Raw genomic sequence first — 17,576 nt, forward strand, 5'->3', positions numbered from 1 at the left:
TCCAAGTTCTTGTCACTAAATATTGTATGATAGACTCTGTCTCTTATGAGAATACCCTATATCCTATTTTTTCCTTAGAGATGTGTTTTTCATTTATTGATTCATGAGTTTGAGGATATTCATCTCAGTAGCTAGGAAGTCATGAGCTGAAGATGTATAGTCTATTTCACTTGCATGATTAATTCCATTATCAACATTAGTGTCTAGAGCTACACTGTTCAACAGAGGTAAATTAAATGTTCTAATAGCTTAATTAAGCACTTAAATAAGTGAAAGTAAATTTTAATAATATATTTCATTTAACCTCATGTATCCAAAATATTGTCATCTTAACATGTACTCAATTAAAAAATATATTGAGATACCTTATATTCTCATATATTGTGCTAAGTCTTCAAATTCTTGAGGGTGTTTTATACTTACAATATATCTCAATTCAAACTGACCACATCTCAAGTACTCAAAAACCACATTTGGCTAGTGGCTAGGGCAGTGCACAGGACTGATCAAGAGTATTGCTCTTCATATTCATTTTCTGATTTGTCTAAGAATTATAAAATGTATTCCTCTGTCAATTGTCTTTGCTTTGGGCATTATGGATGGAAAATGAGAAGTACAGTATTCTCTATCATATTTAGTGAAAGCCAAAAACATAAAAATATGTCTCCCCTTTCATAGCTTGAAAGATGATTCAATATTTTTGGCAACACAATAAGAAATTGAAGGATGATTATTAATTTTATTATGGCATTGTACTTCTAGTCAATTCCATAATTCTTTGGCTTTCTTTTTAATCTTTTTTAAAAAGTCATAGTTGGAAATAATTGATAAGTGATGATAAAAAATAATTCCTGTAATGATTCAGTACTAATATGTTTGAAATATAGGAAAAACAAGATCATTGAGATACCAGAATACATCTTAGCTTTATAAAAGGCTCCAATGGGTGTGTTGATGATTGCAAGATAGAATGAGTTTTATTATGCTTTTAAAAAATAATATATATTCTCTTTGTAAGAATCTCTATAAAAGGATAAAAGACATGAAATATAGATTTTTAAAGAATAGAGCATCTCAAAAAAATAAAGTCAATACTATATAGGGGCCCAATGTACTCTGATGGTATATTGAAGGTGAAACTGCATTAATTAAACAGTATATGGGGGGAAATTTCAAAGGTAGAGAGATATTTTTAAATCCTTCTTTCTTTTTCCATAAGGTCCTATCTCACAGAACAGCTTGTCTTAAGTTCTTGCATCCAAAATTCCTTGGGGGTGTCTGGCTGGCTCAGTTGAAGAGCATGTGACTGATCTCAGGGTTGTGAGTCCAACCCCACGTTGAGTGTAGAGATTACTAAAAAAAAAAAATAATAAATAAACTTAAAAAAAATCATTGGAAAACATTTTCCTTTAGTCCTAATCCATAGTCCTCTTGCTCTTCTTCTGTCTCTCCCCTTTAGACCTCAAAAGCCCAAAACAACAAGGCTAGCAAGAAAGTCAAGAAAGGGAAGAAATAGAGTTGGTACAGTAGTAACCTTGATCAGGCAGACAAGGGTACAGGCTGTGCCTGATTCTACTATGCTTTGAATTTTTGCTTTTATATTATGCGTAATGATTGACTTTTTCCAACAAAGAGTAACCAAGTTAGGTATAGTCAGATGGTGCCGAGGTCACTAGAGTCTATAAGAATTGCTTGCCTTTGCAAGGCTCAGCAGGCTCTTTCCTAGCCTGTGAGCTCCCAGAAGCTACACAATAGAAACTTATTGTGTAGCTAGCTAACCTAACACCTAGAGGGTAAAAAGGTGATGATTTTTGAAAAACTTTCTTTCCTCTATGGCTCAGGTGTCAGGCTGTGTTTTTCTGCATTACCACATTTAATCATTATAGCATCTCCCACAGGCTTATCATTTTCTCCATTTTTAGAGGTGAGGAAATGGAGGCTCATTCAACAAAATTCATTCCAGTTAGTATTAAGGGGAAAATGAATTACTAAAGGATATTAGGTATTTCAATGGGTTCTCTAGCAGTCAGAGAACCAGGCTTGGAGATCATGGCCAATTAACTACATCAGATTCTGGGGAGGAACCTACTACTACTGCTGCCACTGGGCATAGGCCCCTCACCATTTGTCATTTCCCCTGAATATGAGGTATTACTTCCAAGTCTTCTGCCGCTGCAGCCTCTGAAAATAGGATGATGACCTGGTCTACCGGCCACATTCCAGTCTATATGGCACTTTTCTCTATCTTGAAATCTCAGGGTGGTGAGTCTGGTTGGTGGAGACTGAGTCACATGCCTACACCTTGGATGTGAAGGACACTTGAGAGGGAGTTCCTGGCTTTTATACTTTGGAGTGATGGGATTCATGAGTTGGGAAATTTTCCAAACCAGGAAAGACAGTAGGCCATCAAAACAGCATGACAAATGGCTACCTCAGGGTGCAAGATGAATTAGGTATAAATGGTCTCATTTTACAGATGAGAAAGCTGAAGCCTTACTGAGTAGCTAATGTTGGGCATGCTGTGCCCTCTTCTTTGATATGCTAGCCATGCTTCTTAGTCATATTTTGACTGAGAGACCTTAAAAGAAGTGGAAATTCACAGCAAAGGAGAGCTCTCCTATCTGTCCTCTGCTTACCTTATCATGTTGGAATGTACTATGGAAATCATTACTGAACTTTGATCTGATCTGAAAGGATTCATAACACATTTCTCCTTTAGATCCTGGTAAAGAAAGGAGTGTGTGCAAAAGTCAGGCTGGGTTGGGAGTGGGGGAAGGCTTCTCATGGAAAAAGTTTTCTCATAGATCATCAAGTTCAAATGAGGATTTTCTACCTAGATTCTGGAACAATAACATTAGAGTACTGAAGTTCTTACCATTACAGTTAAACATCTTAGTTTTTTTTTTTTTTTTAAGTTTTAGAACCTAACCTAAATAAACTTATTTAGAACCTAAAATTCACTGGTGGAAAAAAAAATTACCTACACACAGAACACTGTCAATCATAAAACATTTGATGTTGATTATACACAGCATAGCAATAATTTATTCACAAAACTGTTTGAAAAGCCACTGTCCATATGGGCAATAAAAGGCCAAAAGGGCATCACCTCCCTCATAAGCCAACCCCAAAATCCTTCTTCCTACAGGCAAGCACATTTCCTAAAAGACTGGGATACAGTAGAAAGGTGAAAACATTGTTGTTTAATATGCTAAAGTACTCAAAATTTAAACCTAAGTATGATGTGTGGAAAAAATAAATAATCCTGTCACAAAATGACCCAACTATTCAAAATACTGTCTTTACTAATGGGAAAAGTATTTGTATTATTATATCTCCCACTAAACAAAAATCTTATTTAAGAACAAATAGTATTTTTTGGACTTTTTTTAACTAAAGAAATCAAAATCCAAAATTTGTTCATTTTGTTTGCACAACAGTCCTGTGAAATAGGAAAGAGTAGCTGAATTAATTTTAACATCAATTAATTCCTTCACTCCATAATTTACCTGCTTTACAGTTGTTTTATACTGTTGTTTTTCAAATTGTGGTAAAATACATATCACATAAAATGGACCATTTTAATGGTGTTTAAAATGTGCAGCTCAGTAGTGTAAAGCATGTTTACTTTTTTTGTGCAACCAATCTTCAGAACTCTTTCATTTTGTGAAACTCTAACTCTATATACATTAAGTCCCTATTTTTTCTCTCATTCATTTTTTAAAGAAATAAAAATCTGATTTCAATAGCAAATTACATGTTGTGTCCCTTTTATTGTGAAGGAATATATAGTCATTATTAACATTGTTATTGGTCATGGTCAATAGGATGGGTTAGCACTTGTTGCTGTGAGGTTTCAGTTACAAGAACCAGGTTTCCCAGAGAAGGTATGCTGCTTGCTCTCCCCATTAGAAAGAGAAATTATGTTGTTTCTTTTGAGATTGGGTCATTTCTCTAGGAAGAAGATATTATTTTTTAATTCATTTGTATGTCTTACAGTAGAGGCAGTAAGACCGTAGTGATACTCTCATTCCATTAAAATTTGGTATTTTACTTTAGAATAAAAATGAAAGGTGGCTGAAATATAAATGAATTTCTGAACATGGAATTCATAATTTGGGCTACATGGATGGCATTGAGAAAGATGCTTAGATCTGGAATATCTGAAAACAGGTTAGGACTGCTTATCACCTCCTTCTGACATCTATCAGAATCCTCAGCAAAGAACAAGCCCTGAAAGCAAAGAACTATACATTATGAATGAGCATAAAAATGTTAAATTAATCACCAAACTTTTGACTTTCTTTTGGTTTTTACATTAAAACTAAAACCCTAGGATTTTTGGAGAGATTGGAGAGAAATTGGAGAGAAATTCTAAGCTAAGAATTCTGGTGAAGGTATTAATCCTGCCAGTCTTCTTACTACTTATTTCCTCTTTGCTTAGCATATTATCTGGCAAATAGTGAGTCTTTAATAAATATTCTTTGAACTTAATGAGTTGAAATGCTTTGAACTGAATTAAAATGAGAGTCAACTTTTAAGAGTTTCTGTTAAGTCATTATTTAAAGTTATTTATGAAGCTATCAAATGTCATGTGGTCATTTCTCTGTAGCAACAATCTTTTTATAAGTTAATATCTGAGACAACAATTCTTTTTGGTTCCCTCTTCCTTTATTCTTTTTCCTATCATTGCTACTATAGAAAAAAATGTGGTTAAATCTTTTCATAGGATGAAAGATTGATCTTTAGAAATCTGTTTTTTTTCTAGAAAAGTAGTATTCTGGACCTTGGCTACAGCAACTTGATATTGAATACAGGTCCATGTTGGACTTGGTCCAGGGGAATTCAGAGACCATAGTTCTGGAAAGATTGCCTGATAAAACATTCAATTCATAATTTAACAGAGATGACTGAGACAGAGGGTCTCTATACTTTGAGATTTCATAAGCCCACAAGAATTTCCACCTCCAAAATAATTGGGATTAGATCTCATAGCACTGCCAACTTTTTGAATTTTTTTGAAGAAAATTCACGAAAAGAATAATTTCCATATATTATCGCTATCATTTGTTAAAGAAACATCCTCTTAACACCAAAATATATAGAACGATCATAATCTCAGAATAAAGGACAGTTTTCTAAGTGGAATAAATTTGACTTCATGAAAAATTCACAATGTTTTTTAAAATTTTACTTCCGTCTTTTTCTTGCTACGGGTGGAAATGTTATCACAAACCAATACTGATCTTTGGGCTAGCATTTGGGAACCAATAGTATAATTAAATCTCTTTGCCTGAGGTTTCTTTGTTTCTCTTTCCAGATCTGCTCTATCCTTCCCCTACTCTGCTCTTTTCCAGGCTAGCTGGTCTCTCTGGATTTCTCATTCAGTGTGTCTTGCCCTCTGGCTTTTTTGGGGGCTCAGCCCAAGGGAGATACAAAAGACCACAAGTTAGAGAAGAGAAGGTCAGGCTATTTATTCCATAGGTCTGCCCACTTTTATATCTGAGCACAGGTTGGCAATAGTTCTATTTCTCCATCCAGGGTGTCAGCTCATAGACACAGCCCTCTCCTTAAGCTCTCTTTCTAGATTCTCTAATAGTACTCTGCCATTATCTCTTCCCTACCTCTTCAGTTCAAGGTGAGGCAAAGATTACCTTCATTTCTTGGGATACCCCATCATCATTTGTTCATGCCCTTAACTGTGCCCACGTATTTGCACAGAGTCCCTTCATTAAACCCTTCCCAATTACTCCATTGGAATGACTATTCCCTGCTGAGATGTGCCAATACATTTCTCATTTAAAGATGAAAAACCGAGGCCCCAAGAAGTGAAGCCCAGAAGTCACACAGTCATGTGGTCAGGTCTAGAATGTGGCCTTCCAGATTACAAGCAGCGTTGTGCTTAGGGCTGTTCTGTCATCCTCCCAATGTTGATCTCCTTCACAGTCATATTGAGAGGCACTTTCTAGAAACTTCTTTTAACTGGGCTTTGAAAATAGTTATGAGTTGTTCAATTTTGAATAAAATATATCATATCAGCAAACTTTTTGGGCAACTCTAAAATAGAGGAATACTGTTTCCACTAGAATGGGTGGAAATCAGGAAAAATCAAGTTTTTAAACTGTTGCCTAAATAGAAACTGGCAATTTAGCCTAAGATACAATTGCAAAAGCTAAGCACAAAAGGACACGAGAGTGATGAAATTTTCACTGTAAAAAGAATTCTGATCACCAAAGATGGGGGGAGTGATAACATAAACTGTCCAGAGTAAGGGGCTAAGATGGAAGGCTAGGGAAAAACTTTCATCAGCATGAGACATATGAGCAGGTTACAGAAGACTGAAGAAGTTTAATGCCAGTCAGGCAGGGGGATAGCAAAGAAGAGACATGGAGCATGAAGCTTGACCATTGCAAAATGTGTTGAAAGCATGTTTTACCTGGCATGAAGTTACTGTGCTGCTAAGTAGGAGCTGCTGTCTGCTTACCCAGACATGTGAAGTTTCAGATTGCTGGAAACATTTAATTGTCTTAAACTGACACATGTCAAAATGCTCTCCTGTGATGGTATTATTTGTTATAATCATACTTTTTTTTTAACAATTTAACTTTTAAATAAATGCACACGCACATATCTAACACGTTAACTTTGTTCTAATTGCATACTTGAATTTTCTTCCTACTGTTATCGTTTGATCATTTGCTATTACAAAAGTGCCTCTATGGGGACATTCCTTTACTAGGGTTTAAAAATAAGCTAGAAAGTTTTAATATCAAATGATTCTCTTTAAGGGAGTTGGGGCAATGGAATTACTAATAATAACATGAACTGAGCATTTCTAAGTAGTTGCCTGCTTTAGCTTTGTCTTCAGGACAACCCTGCCATCATTACCCAACTTCATGGCTACCTCCTGGCCATCTGCTACACAAGCTTGTACCTGGCTTTTGACAAGCAGAATCTCCCTAGGGCTCTGATCCATGTCAGTGTCCCAGGCTGGATACATGGAAAGGATGTAAAAAACCTCAAAAAAGCCTCTCAGCAGAGGGGACTGCTTTCTGGTACAACCACCTTCTTTGACTGATGAGCCTTCAATCCATCAACAGCTATTTATTGGGCTCCTACTATATGCTCAGCGCTGTGCAGTCTTGCCTCGGCAGACAGGGCTCTTTCTACCTGTGGCACCTGGATTCAGAGGCCAGGGAAGGATCTGGGTCAGAGATCTTGAACCAGTCCTGAAAAGTGGAAGGTGTTTGTGTGGCTGAAGAAGAGCAAGGCCATTGTAAGATAAAGAAATACTGACTTTAAGGAAGGGGATGATGAAAAGATGAGATGGGTTAGTGACCTCGAGAAAATTAACAGATTGTCAACTTGAACACACGTGCATAATACTCTAGTGTCTTTGTAACAACCAAAGAGTTGAATTTGAATTTTTACTTGTGGTATTCTTTTAGTTTAATCATCTTGGTTATCTTAGTTACATGTACTTAGATGACTGGCTTGATATTACGTAGAAATTTTTAAGACAAAAAGTAGAAGTTAAAAACTGGAAGTCCCATTAAATTGCTCGAAATTATCATTTGAAAATCATCAGGTTCAAAACCCAAACACTTGTATATCATATATTTTCAACATATGAAAGCATTTATTTTTAAGACAAAAAGTAGAAGTTAAAAACTGGAAGTCCCATTAAATTGCTCGAAATTATCATTTGAAAATCATCAGGTTCAAAACCCAAACACTTGTATATCATATATTTTCAACATATGAAAGCATTTAACAGACTTTTGATTAGTTCATTTGTTCAATTACTTTAACTACCAAGACAGTTTTATAATCATAGTAAACATAGGGGCGTTATGTGAGGTATGTCCACATGTGCCTGAAGCAGAATGAACTTAATTTTCTGCTCTTCTGCTTTTTCATTCTGCAAAACTAGGATGATGACTAACTATACCTAATTTCTTTAGGGTCCTAGAAACAACACCCCTACCTCTAAAACTTCTGACCCCATGCATGTACTCATTTCTGAAATTATTCCTGATTTAATTTTTATTCCTTTGGTAAGTGGGAGCAGCCTCCTATTAAAGAGTGCTCACCTGTATATAAGTCATTTTTACCTCTGTGTAGATACATTTATGGCTATTTCCCTTAAAGGGGTGGGAGAACAGGAAAGCAAGTCAGAGTGGAGAATGATAGCTTGGAGCTGGAGCAAAGGTGCCCAAGATAGACTATATTCTTCAGTTTGCTCAGGACTTTCCCTTTTGTACAACACATGGCAATTTCTTAAATCTACCTGTATGAAAAGTCCGGTGGAATTTTTTCTAAATTTTATTTATTTATTCATGAGAGACCAGAAAGAGAGATGCAGAGTCATAGGCAGAGGGAGAAGCAGGCTCCCTGCGGGGACCCTGATGTGGGACTCGATCCCAGGACCCAGGATCATGCCCTGAGCCCAAGGCGGATCCTCAACTACTGAGACAGGCCTGTTCCCATGGAATCTAATAACACTCTTCAGTCAGGTCTGTTTCATTTGGCTTTGACTTACAATGCCTCTTTCTTACTAGAAACAATTGTCCTTCTTGGCTAGGAAAATTTGGGATATTTGGAGAGAAAGGTCTAGAGAAACAGATTAATTGATCTTGCTAGATCCACTCACAAAAAATTTAAGAAACTGGGATCCCTGGGTGGCGCAGCGGTTTGGCGCCTGCCTTTGGCCCAGGGCGCGATCCTGGAGACCCGGGATCGAATCCCACATCAGGCTCCTGGTGCATGGAGCCTGCTTCTCCCTCTACCTGTGTCTCTGCCTCTCTCTCTCTCTGTGACTATCATAAATAAATTAAAAAAAAAAAATTTAAGAAACTTCTTCTTGAGATCAAACATTAGATAAGAAGTTTCTCCCTGAAAATAGCAATTAGAACTAGAATTCCCAATCTTTTTGGAATAGTGTGGCCTCTTGAAATTTCCCATTTCTGGATAAAATGTTTTGCAGCATGAATTATCCAGAGGTGTAAATACACAAGAGTTTTGTTTTCAAGCTCATTTTTGGGATTTTTTTTTTTTGGACTGACTTTTGAAATGTATTGGAATCATTATGGATTTCTGAGGATCATTGATTCATTCCAAATATCATTGTTCTAGCCCAAGATGTTCACCCCTCAAAGTCTGATTGGTGCAAGGGAGTTGGGGTGGGGGGCATTAGGCAGCCTTGTGCGATCTAGGAGCCAGGCTGTTTGGGAACCTAGCACTGTTTCTTTGCCCTGCATCCCACAGAATTTCATTGATGTCAGAGGCCCTAGGGTTCAGTGTACAGTACAGTACAGATAGGACCTGAATGAATGCTTTATCTTTATGGCTGGTTCCATTTACCACCAGATGGCTCTCTTGTATCATTAGGAAATCCACACATGTATAAAATTGGTGGGCTCCTAAACCAAAGGAAGAAAACAAAGCAGCAGTCAAAAAATAAATAAGAAAGAAAAGAAAGAAAGAAAGAAAGAAAGAAAGAAAGAAAGAAAGAAAGAGAAAGAAAAGAGAAAAGAAAAGAAAAGAAAAGAAAAGAAAAAAGGAAAAGAAAAGAATAAACACAGTTTTTCCTTCTGATGGAGTTCATTGGAAGAGCCTGAGCATTGACAAGAGAATAGGACACACCCAAGCAGACTGTAGGAAGATCATAATCCCAGCACATGAGGTCTCCCTTTTCAAGTTTTCATATTGCTGTGTAATGATTATCAGGATAGCCCAAGTAGTCAGGAAATGAATGCTGTAGTCTCACCAGAGCCTGCAAGTGATCTTTCCATACCAATATTGCACACTCTACTGCTTGTAGATGAAAAAGAGCAACTTCAGAACCACTTGGAGAGGAAGTGTCTACACATCTGCTGATTCCAATCATCTTAGCCACATTCTGGGCAAGAATGATCTGATTCTAAGCTCTGTGGTTTCTTTGCTTTAATGAAACTTGTGATAGGAAAGCTGCAATCAGAGGAAATGAGCTTCTCTGAGTGTACATGGTTCTGTTCCTGAGGATAGGTGAATGCTAAAAATAGAGGTATTCTAGGTGACATCTCTTACCAGGAATGTGAGGTCCTGGTCTTAGCCTCTGGAAGGAAAGTTCTGTTTGTATCAGGAATAAAAGGCTACAGATGAACCAAATTCCAGTGTGGGTAATTTTAGTCTAACTTTCTAAAGCTGTTCATTGTCGTAATTTAATATGCATTTTTTTACCCTCCCATTTAGATGTTAAACTGTTAAGTAAGACTATTGTTTTGGTAACATTTCACTGTTTTATTACTGTGTTGAAGAAAAGGATATGATTTTGTTGAGTTTATTAACCCTATCTTTGTCCAGAAAGATGCTTAAGATATATTCAGGAAGTTATCAATATCAAAAAGTAATACGTGATTATTGTTTTAAAGAAAGAGTCCCTGGAAACCAGACAGATGGCATTTACTTTGGCACAATTTGAGGCCTTGGAGATTTGCCTGAAGGAAGCAGAAGAAAAGGCTAAGTCCTTATCTGAACAGGTAAGACCTGTCATTCAGACTGGAAATCTGTGTTCTTCAAGTCTGCCGTAGAACAAGTGTAAATCTAAATACATGTTTTATAAAAACTAGAAACAGATGTATAAATAGAGAGAGCAAACTGATGGGTCCCAGGGGAAAGGGGTGTCAGAGGATGGGCAGAAGGGGTAAAGCGGAGTGGGAGGCAGAGGCTTCCAGTTACAGAAAGAAGAAGTCATGGTAGTAACAGGCACAGCATAAGAAATAAAGTCAGTGATATTGTAACTGTGTGGTGACAGACAATAGCTACACTTGTGGTGAGCACAGCATAAGGCATAGAGATGCTGAATCACTATGTTGTACACCTGAAACTAATGTAACATTTTATGTCAATTCTACTCTAGGTAAATAAACAAGCAAACAAATAATCTGTGCTTTGACTTGTTTATCTAATGACACACACACACACACACACACACAGCCCTTTAGTCATTTTATCTGTAACAATAATTACCTTAATCTTGATGGGCCTTTCCAGCCTTTAAAACTCCTTTTACATTTATATTTTGATTTTCATTCACTCTAGCCTATGAGTTATGCAAGCCATCTTTAAGCGGGGGTTAAGTCTTATTCTGGAAAAGATAAAAAGTGTAAGAATGGTTCCCTCCCCTTTATTTTTAAATTCAGTAGATATTTTTAAAATGTGATGACAAAAGAATAGGCAAAAACAAGGGGAGCAACTGACCTTCCTTAAGGCTAAGATATGAGAACATTTCAGAATGGAACACCTGAGTCAAACAATCAAACATTTGTCCACTGGGTGCCACTGTGTTCCTTACCAGGCTATGCCACTACATGATTGCAAAAAGAGAAATTGTCATTAATATTCAAGACAGTGATGTGTGTGTGTGTGTGTGTGTGTGTGTGTGTGTGTGATTAGGAATATTTCTGCTTGTATACATGTATACATGTTAATGCTTCTTTTAAGTATCATTAATACAGGACTTGTCACAAGGATGGTGGGAAATGCTAGCTGGCTTTCCCTGGCAATCCAAATCATTTTGTCAGCCCTATGGCCGAGTATTGACCAGGCAGGCTGGCCTGGTGGGCTAGAAACAGGTTGGGGAAGCAGAGGAGAGGACAAAGATTTGGAATGGAACCAAGGAGTGGAAGCTCATGGTATTGTTGCCCAATGGATCTCGCCTTTAAGAAAAGAGTAAATTTCACTGTTAGCCAAATTGTTACCTCCTGGCTTTGCCTTAGACTAGAACATAGAATTAACTTAGAATGGGAAGTATAGATTTTTAAGATTTTATCTACACTAAGCATCTGTTGGTACTTTGCCTCAATTTACTTGCACTGAACATTTCTAACATCAGCAAAGTCCAGCAAGTTCTCTGTTGGCTCATGATGAAGAAGAAACCTACAAATAAATAGTGAGGAAATAAGATTGTGTCCACTTCCTGTGTGACATCACACAGTAAACAGAATTCTTTGTTAGTTTCCCTCTAGCAGTTTTTATTTATTTCTGGGCAATCATGTGTCTATCATAAAAATAAAAGCAGTATGAGATCAGGATAATTTGCTATTAAGATTTATAACCTGAGCTAGTTATAGCTTTAGGAATGTTGCAGCCACTAAGTTGGCCAGAGTGAGAAAGGGCCATGAGAATCAAACTCTTGTTCTAGGTAATACAGTAAATAACTCATCATTAGCAGGTTTTGCTAAAGAAAATACTAGATTGCATTTCCAGTAGGAAATCAGTGGAGTAAATCAGTGGGAGTAAATGCCTGGGAATTAGGTAGTAGATAAAGCACCAGGAGAGGCAGGTAGAAAAAAGGCAGGGGCACCTGGGTGACTCAGTGGTTGAGCATCTGTCTGCCTTTGGCTTAGGGCATGATCCTGGGGTCCCAGGATTGAGTCCCACATTGGGCTCCCCACAGGGAGCCTGCTTCTCCCTCTGCCCCTGTCTCTGCCTCTCTCTGTGTCTCTCATGAATAAATAAAATCTTAAAAAAACAAACAAAAACAAAGCAAAATGTTAGGGGAGCAGAGAGAAAGAAGAGTAAAAAGGTTTCTGGAGAAAATCATAAACAGTTTTTGCATGAGTGCTGGCTTCTATCAGCAGTGCAGACGAGAGGGACAAAGAAAGGGACTTCGGTGGCCTGTAGTCTGTGACCACACACAAATAGATCCCACGGCTTTTGTCCTGGGATCCCAATACTTTTTGCACTAAAAAGTGTCAGGAAAACCCAGTTTCATAATGGAGCACAGATCCAAAGGTCCGCCAGTGCAGAGGGAATCGGCAGGGCAGTTCCTGAGACACTTCCCCTGGCCATAATTTTGGCCCATGACTCCCCATTCAATAGCAGCTTCTGATTCCCAGCTCCTAGCAGGAGACTCAGGAGAGCTCAGGTTACACTACCTGCTAGCTTCATGACCTTGGGCAATTCACATCATCTCTCTGAGTCTCAGGCAGCTGTTTTATCTAAATGTGGGGTAGGGACACCTGGGTACCTCAGTTGGTAAGTGTCTGAGTCTTGATTTCAGCTCAGGTCATGATCTTAGCTTCATGAGATGGAGCTTTGTGACCTAGAGCTCGGAGCTCAGCAGCGAGTCTGCTTGAGATTCTATTTCCCTCTGTCCCTCCTCACCTCAGATAGATAAATAAATCTTTAAAAAAACTAAAAGGAGGTAAACATACTGGTTTCTTAGGCAGTTGTGAAGTTTACATAAGTATATCAGGCTTTTAGTGGTTTCTCAACAAAGGTTCATTCATCTCCACTTTTAGTAGTCATAACAAAACATGTGGTTCTCTGTATCAGATGTCAGGGGCTAGTATGTGTGTATGTATAAGGAGTTTCTCATTCTCTCTCTCTCTCTCTCTCTCTCTCTCTTTTTTTTTTTTTTTTTTTTTTGCTGGTGTCCCTCAAAGCATTTAAAAGACACTCAAGTTGTAACATAGCACTTCCTCAGCATTCACAATGTTAGAGTCTTTCAAGCAGGAGAGCGCCCTTTCCATCCCAGGTCCCTTGTCCTAGCTTGGCTATTTAAGAGTCCAACTTTCTCTTTCACTCTTTCCAAACTATTTATGTGATAAAGGGACCCAAATAATTTCACCTTGTTCATCCTTTCTGCTTTATATTTTGGGTCTTCTCTTTCTGCCCATTCTCTGATTTTGCTCCAAGCAGGAGCTGAATCTGTAGTGCTGGTATGTGGTTGTTTCAGGGTTTCATGGGCAAACTGGGGAGGAGAGAACTGTGATCATTCCTTCACCAAGGAGGTGAATCCAGTAACAACCATGTTGTCAGAATTAGCTTCAGGTGTCTTATGGCTATCATAGTGAGCAAAATATTGGTTACATATGAGGGGTGCCACAGATACTAGTTGGAAAAGAATGTTGTGATTAGATGCAAGAGCTAGGAGGTGAGAAGCCTGGTAGAAACTTGACTTTTTTTTTTTTTTGAATCATTGTTTTTCCCAGGTAGGAATGAGACATAGACAAGACGCAACAAGGAGCCCCTTTATGGTCTTTTGCAGCATAAAATTAATTTTACCCTTTTTGTTTCCATAAGGAGAGAATTATTGGTGATACTTGGGATACAGAGAAATTTCAATGGAGAAGCACATGGTAGTATTTCCCAATTTTTGAAAAAAGCCTTTTTCTCACTTCTTAGTAATAGCTCAAGCGCCAGCTATGCATAATTTTTCCCTTATCTGATGAGAAGGACCTTTCCGCAGGCCCAAAATAAAACTAATAGCAGGGCCTTCTTGTATTCTGACTCTGTAGCAAACTTGACCAGTTATGTTGTATTCAAAGAAGACTCCTTTCCCTTTCTTTTTTCCTCTGGTATCTCCCTGTCTAACATTCACCTCCATCTTAAATAATAACAGAAGCAATAATGGACACAAAGTGTGAAAGGGGGATGATGGATATGTGGTGTGGTGAGATATCTAAAGCCTGAATCCCATATGAATGCATGCCTTGTACCAGACCACTACAATGCATTGTAAAGTCAGTGAGTGGAGAAACTAATATTTATTAAGCATCTACAGTTTTCTAGGTAATGGGCTTAGATTTGTGGACATTCCATTTAACTGACACACAAGAATGCTAGGAAGGGCACTATTATGATGATCTACATGAAGAACATGAGACTCAAAGACATTAAGTCATTTACCCAAGGTCATGAAATTAATAAATGGTGAAGCTGATATTAGAACCTAAGTATTTTTAAAGTCACAGTCCCTATTCTTAGGAACATGTGGTCATAAGCCAAAGCCACTTAAAAGAAGTTTCCCACTCAAGTAGCACTGAACGTAAACCTACCTCTATACTGGAACCCAGAGAGCTTGTTGATTGCTGGGCCTTACCCCCAGGGTTTCTGAGTCAGTAGATCTGGGGTAGGGATCAACAATTTACATTTTTCACAAGTTTGCACCCTAGATTGAAGTTTGGCTCTAGCTCTAATCCAAATCTGCAGGCAAAAGGTCCTCTTCACCCTTGCTCTGTGCCCCAATAGCGCATGGATTGAATCAGCTAGGATCAGTCTTGGGTACATAAAACAAATAACCCCTCCAAAGAGTGGCCTAAACACTACTCATAAAGTAGACATTTGTTTTTCAGTCATATAATGTTAGTCTGGACACAGGCAGCCCAGGACCAGCGTGGTAGCTGCTTCACAACTCTCAAAAGCCAGGGCTCTGTCTCTCCATGCATTCACAAACATGGCTTCCACTTTCAACATCCGAGATGCACCTGCTGCAGCCATTCTTTTCACATGTCCAGCAGCAAGAAGAAGGGAAAAGCACATGCAGAATAGGGAAGGACAACTGCCATCTATGCAGCCCCTTTGAAGAACTTTTAAAGAACTTTTCTCAAAAACTCAGTGTAAAAATTCTTATATATCCCTGACTACTGCATGGAGGCTAGAAAATATGAATATTTAGCTGGGCACATTTCCACCCTAAGAGTATGGAGATTCTTTTACTAAGAAGGTTAGAAGAGATATTAGGTTGGCAAATAGCGATCTCTGCCTTACTCATCCAAGCCCTTGACCATACTGTAGCCCATTGTGCTACTTGTGCTACCTGGATATCCCCAGGTAGCACATGTAGCACAATGGGCTTATCCCAGCGCCATTTGCTGAAGAGATGATTCTTTCTCCACTGAATGGTCTTGACAGCCTCATCAAAACTCAATTGTTTACAGATGTGTGATTCTGTAGACTCTCAATTCTGTTCCATGCTCTATAAATAACTCTGTGACTTTCAACAGGTACTTCTGGTTGGAAACCCCAGGTAAATTTTTGAGCAGGAACTTGGATTTGGTCTTCTGGGTCCTTTACCAAGATCCTTTCTTATTGTGAGAAGCACAGTGGACCATTCTTACTTATGAAGTAGCTGGAAATTGAATGAATCTTCTAACTGATCTTTTACCTTAAGCATTTAGTATAACAAGCAAGCAATCAAGTACAAAGATGAAAGACTATGTTTGACTCTGGGAATCCAACATTATTTATCATTTTGTACATACCTAAGGCTCTAATATAAACTCCCATTATTTGCTTCTTAGTATTTAATCTGTTTTTTAAGTTTGGGAATAGAAAAAATAAAGATCTTCAGCAAATTTTTAGATGCCAAATATGTGTATGGATGGCTAAAAGTGACTTGATACACACTGAGATTGCTCCCCAAAAATGTTCTGGTTCTTTTTTCATTGTTTAAATGCAACAGTAGATCCCTTGATGTCAAGTTTATTTGAAATAAGTAATGTGCCCTTGGTAGGAGTATTCATTTCTGCAAATGCTCAGAAATTATGCTTGATATGCCAATCTGAAATCATGAGTTTCTGTGAATGAGTTTTTGTTTTCCAATCTTTTTGGAAGTCTACTTTAATACCATAAAATCAAATTCACAAGCAGTCTGTTTGACCTGGAATGGGCTTCCTTATCACCATGAAACCTAGCTACTGGGAACTTCATTTTAACACTTTGGTTCTGGTTGATTTTACAGCAGAATGCCCTCTTTTTTTTTTAAGATTTATTTTTATTTATTATTTATGATAGAGAGAGAGAGAGGCAGAGACACAGGCAGAGGGAGAAGCAGGCTCCATGCCGGGAGCCTCATGCGGGACTCGATCCTGGGACTCCAGGATAGCGCCCTGGGCCAAAGGCAGGCGAGAAACCGCTGAGCCACCCAGGGATCCCCCAGAATGCCCTCTTTAAACACCCCTGCATGCACGCGTGTACACACACATACACACACACACACACACTTCCTCTTACCTAAGCAGGTGTCAATTTTTACCCCCTTATTAGATTGTTGGGCATTAATTGAGAGCTTAAGAGAATGTAAGGGAAAAAAGACAAGCTGGTGAAGAGATGTGTTGTTTTGAATCGAGTCAGGCACAATGACAAATGGGCTTCTGTTGCTATTGTTGTTACAGGCGGGATGCATGGACTGCTGGCCTGTTACATAACTAAAGACTTCCTTTTGCTTGTAAATGTCAAGATCAAACAGAGGTCAGTTTTAAATAGCTGACTGGGCGCTAATAAATGTGACTTTCTTGTCTAAGAAAAAGCCAAAATGCCTTGTCCCTTATGAATCATGGCTCTGCTGATAAAAGCAGGTGTCTTTTTGCATGGACATTTTCTTTAAAGGTTTCTCAGAGATGGCAAACCCACATTCACTTTCCTTAATTTCTGCAAGGAAATGAGGAAATTAGGTATATGCTTTATCAATTATTCATTTATTCATTCTGTAAATACTTATTAAGCTTGTACCGTGAGTAAGGCATTTTGCTAGGTCCTCCCACGTATGTCAGCACATGCATTTCTTCTGAAGGCCCTGGGGAATCTTATCCCCATCTTGCAAATGATGAAAGCTCTGTTGTGCGATTGCAGCCCTCTCATCTGCTCTTTCTCTACATTCTTCCTTGGTAACCGGCCCTAAGGGCACACAATCTGCCCCAAGAACCACCTCTTCATCATTAGTCCGGGTCTTTTTCATGAACCCAGACCTGAATATTCAACTGTCTACTAAAGAGCACCATCAAAGTTCTCAGTCAACTCACTCATGC

General features: G+C 38.2%; 1 protein-coding gene across 12 annotated transcripts in view; it reads left to right on the forward strand.

Annotated features, from left to right (window-relative positions):
* The window catches only part of CCDC192 (coiled-coil domain containing 192), a 217,183-nt gene that overhangs the window by 23,706 nt on the left and 175,901 nt on the right, over nucleotides 1-17,576 (forward strand). For all 12 annotated transcript variants that reach the window (XM_077911512.1, XM_077911517.1, XM_077911514.1 and 9 more), the window contains one exon: nucleotides 10,413-10,520. In XM_077911512.1, the coding sequence (XP_077767638.1) occupies nucleotides 10,413-10,520 (108 nt within the window). The remainder of the gene's footprint in view (nucleotides 1-10,412; nucleotides 10,521-17,576) is intronic.

Source organism: Canis aureus, chromosome 10 (assembly GCF_053574225.1).
Source record: "Canis aureus isolate CA01 chromosome 10, VMU_Caureus_v.1.0, whole genome shotgun sequence".
In the NCBI taxonomy this organism is placed as follows: Eukaryota; Metazoa; Chordata; class Mammalia; order Carnivora; family Canidae; genus Canis; species Canis aureus.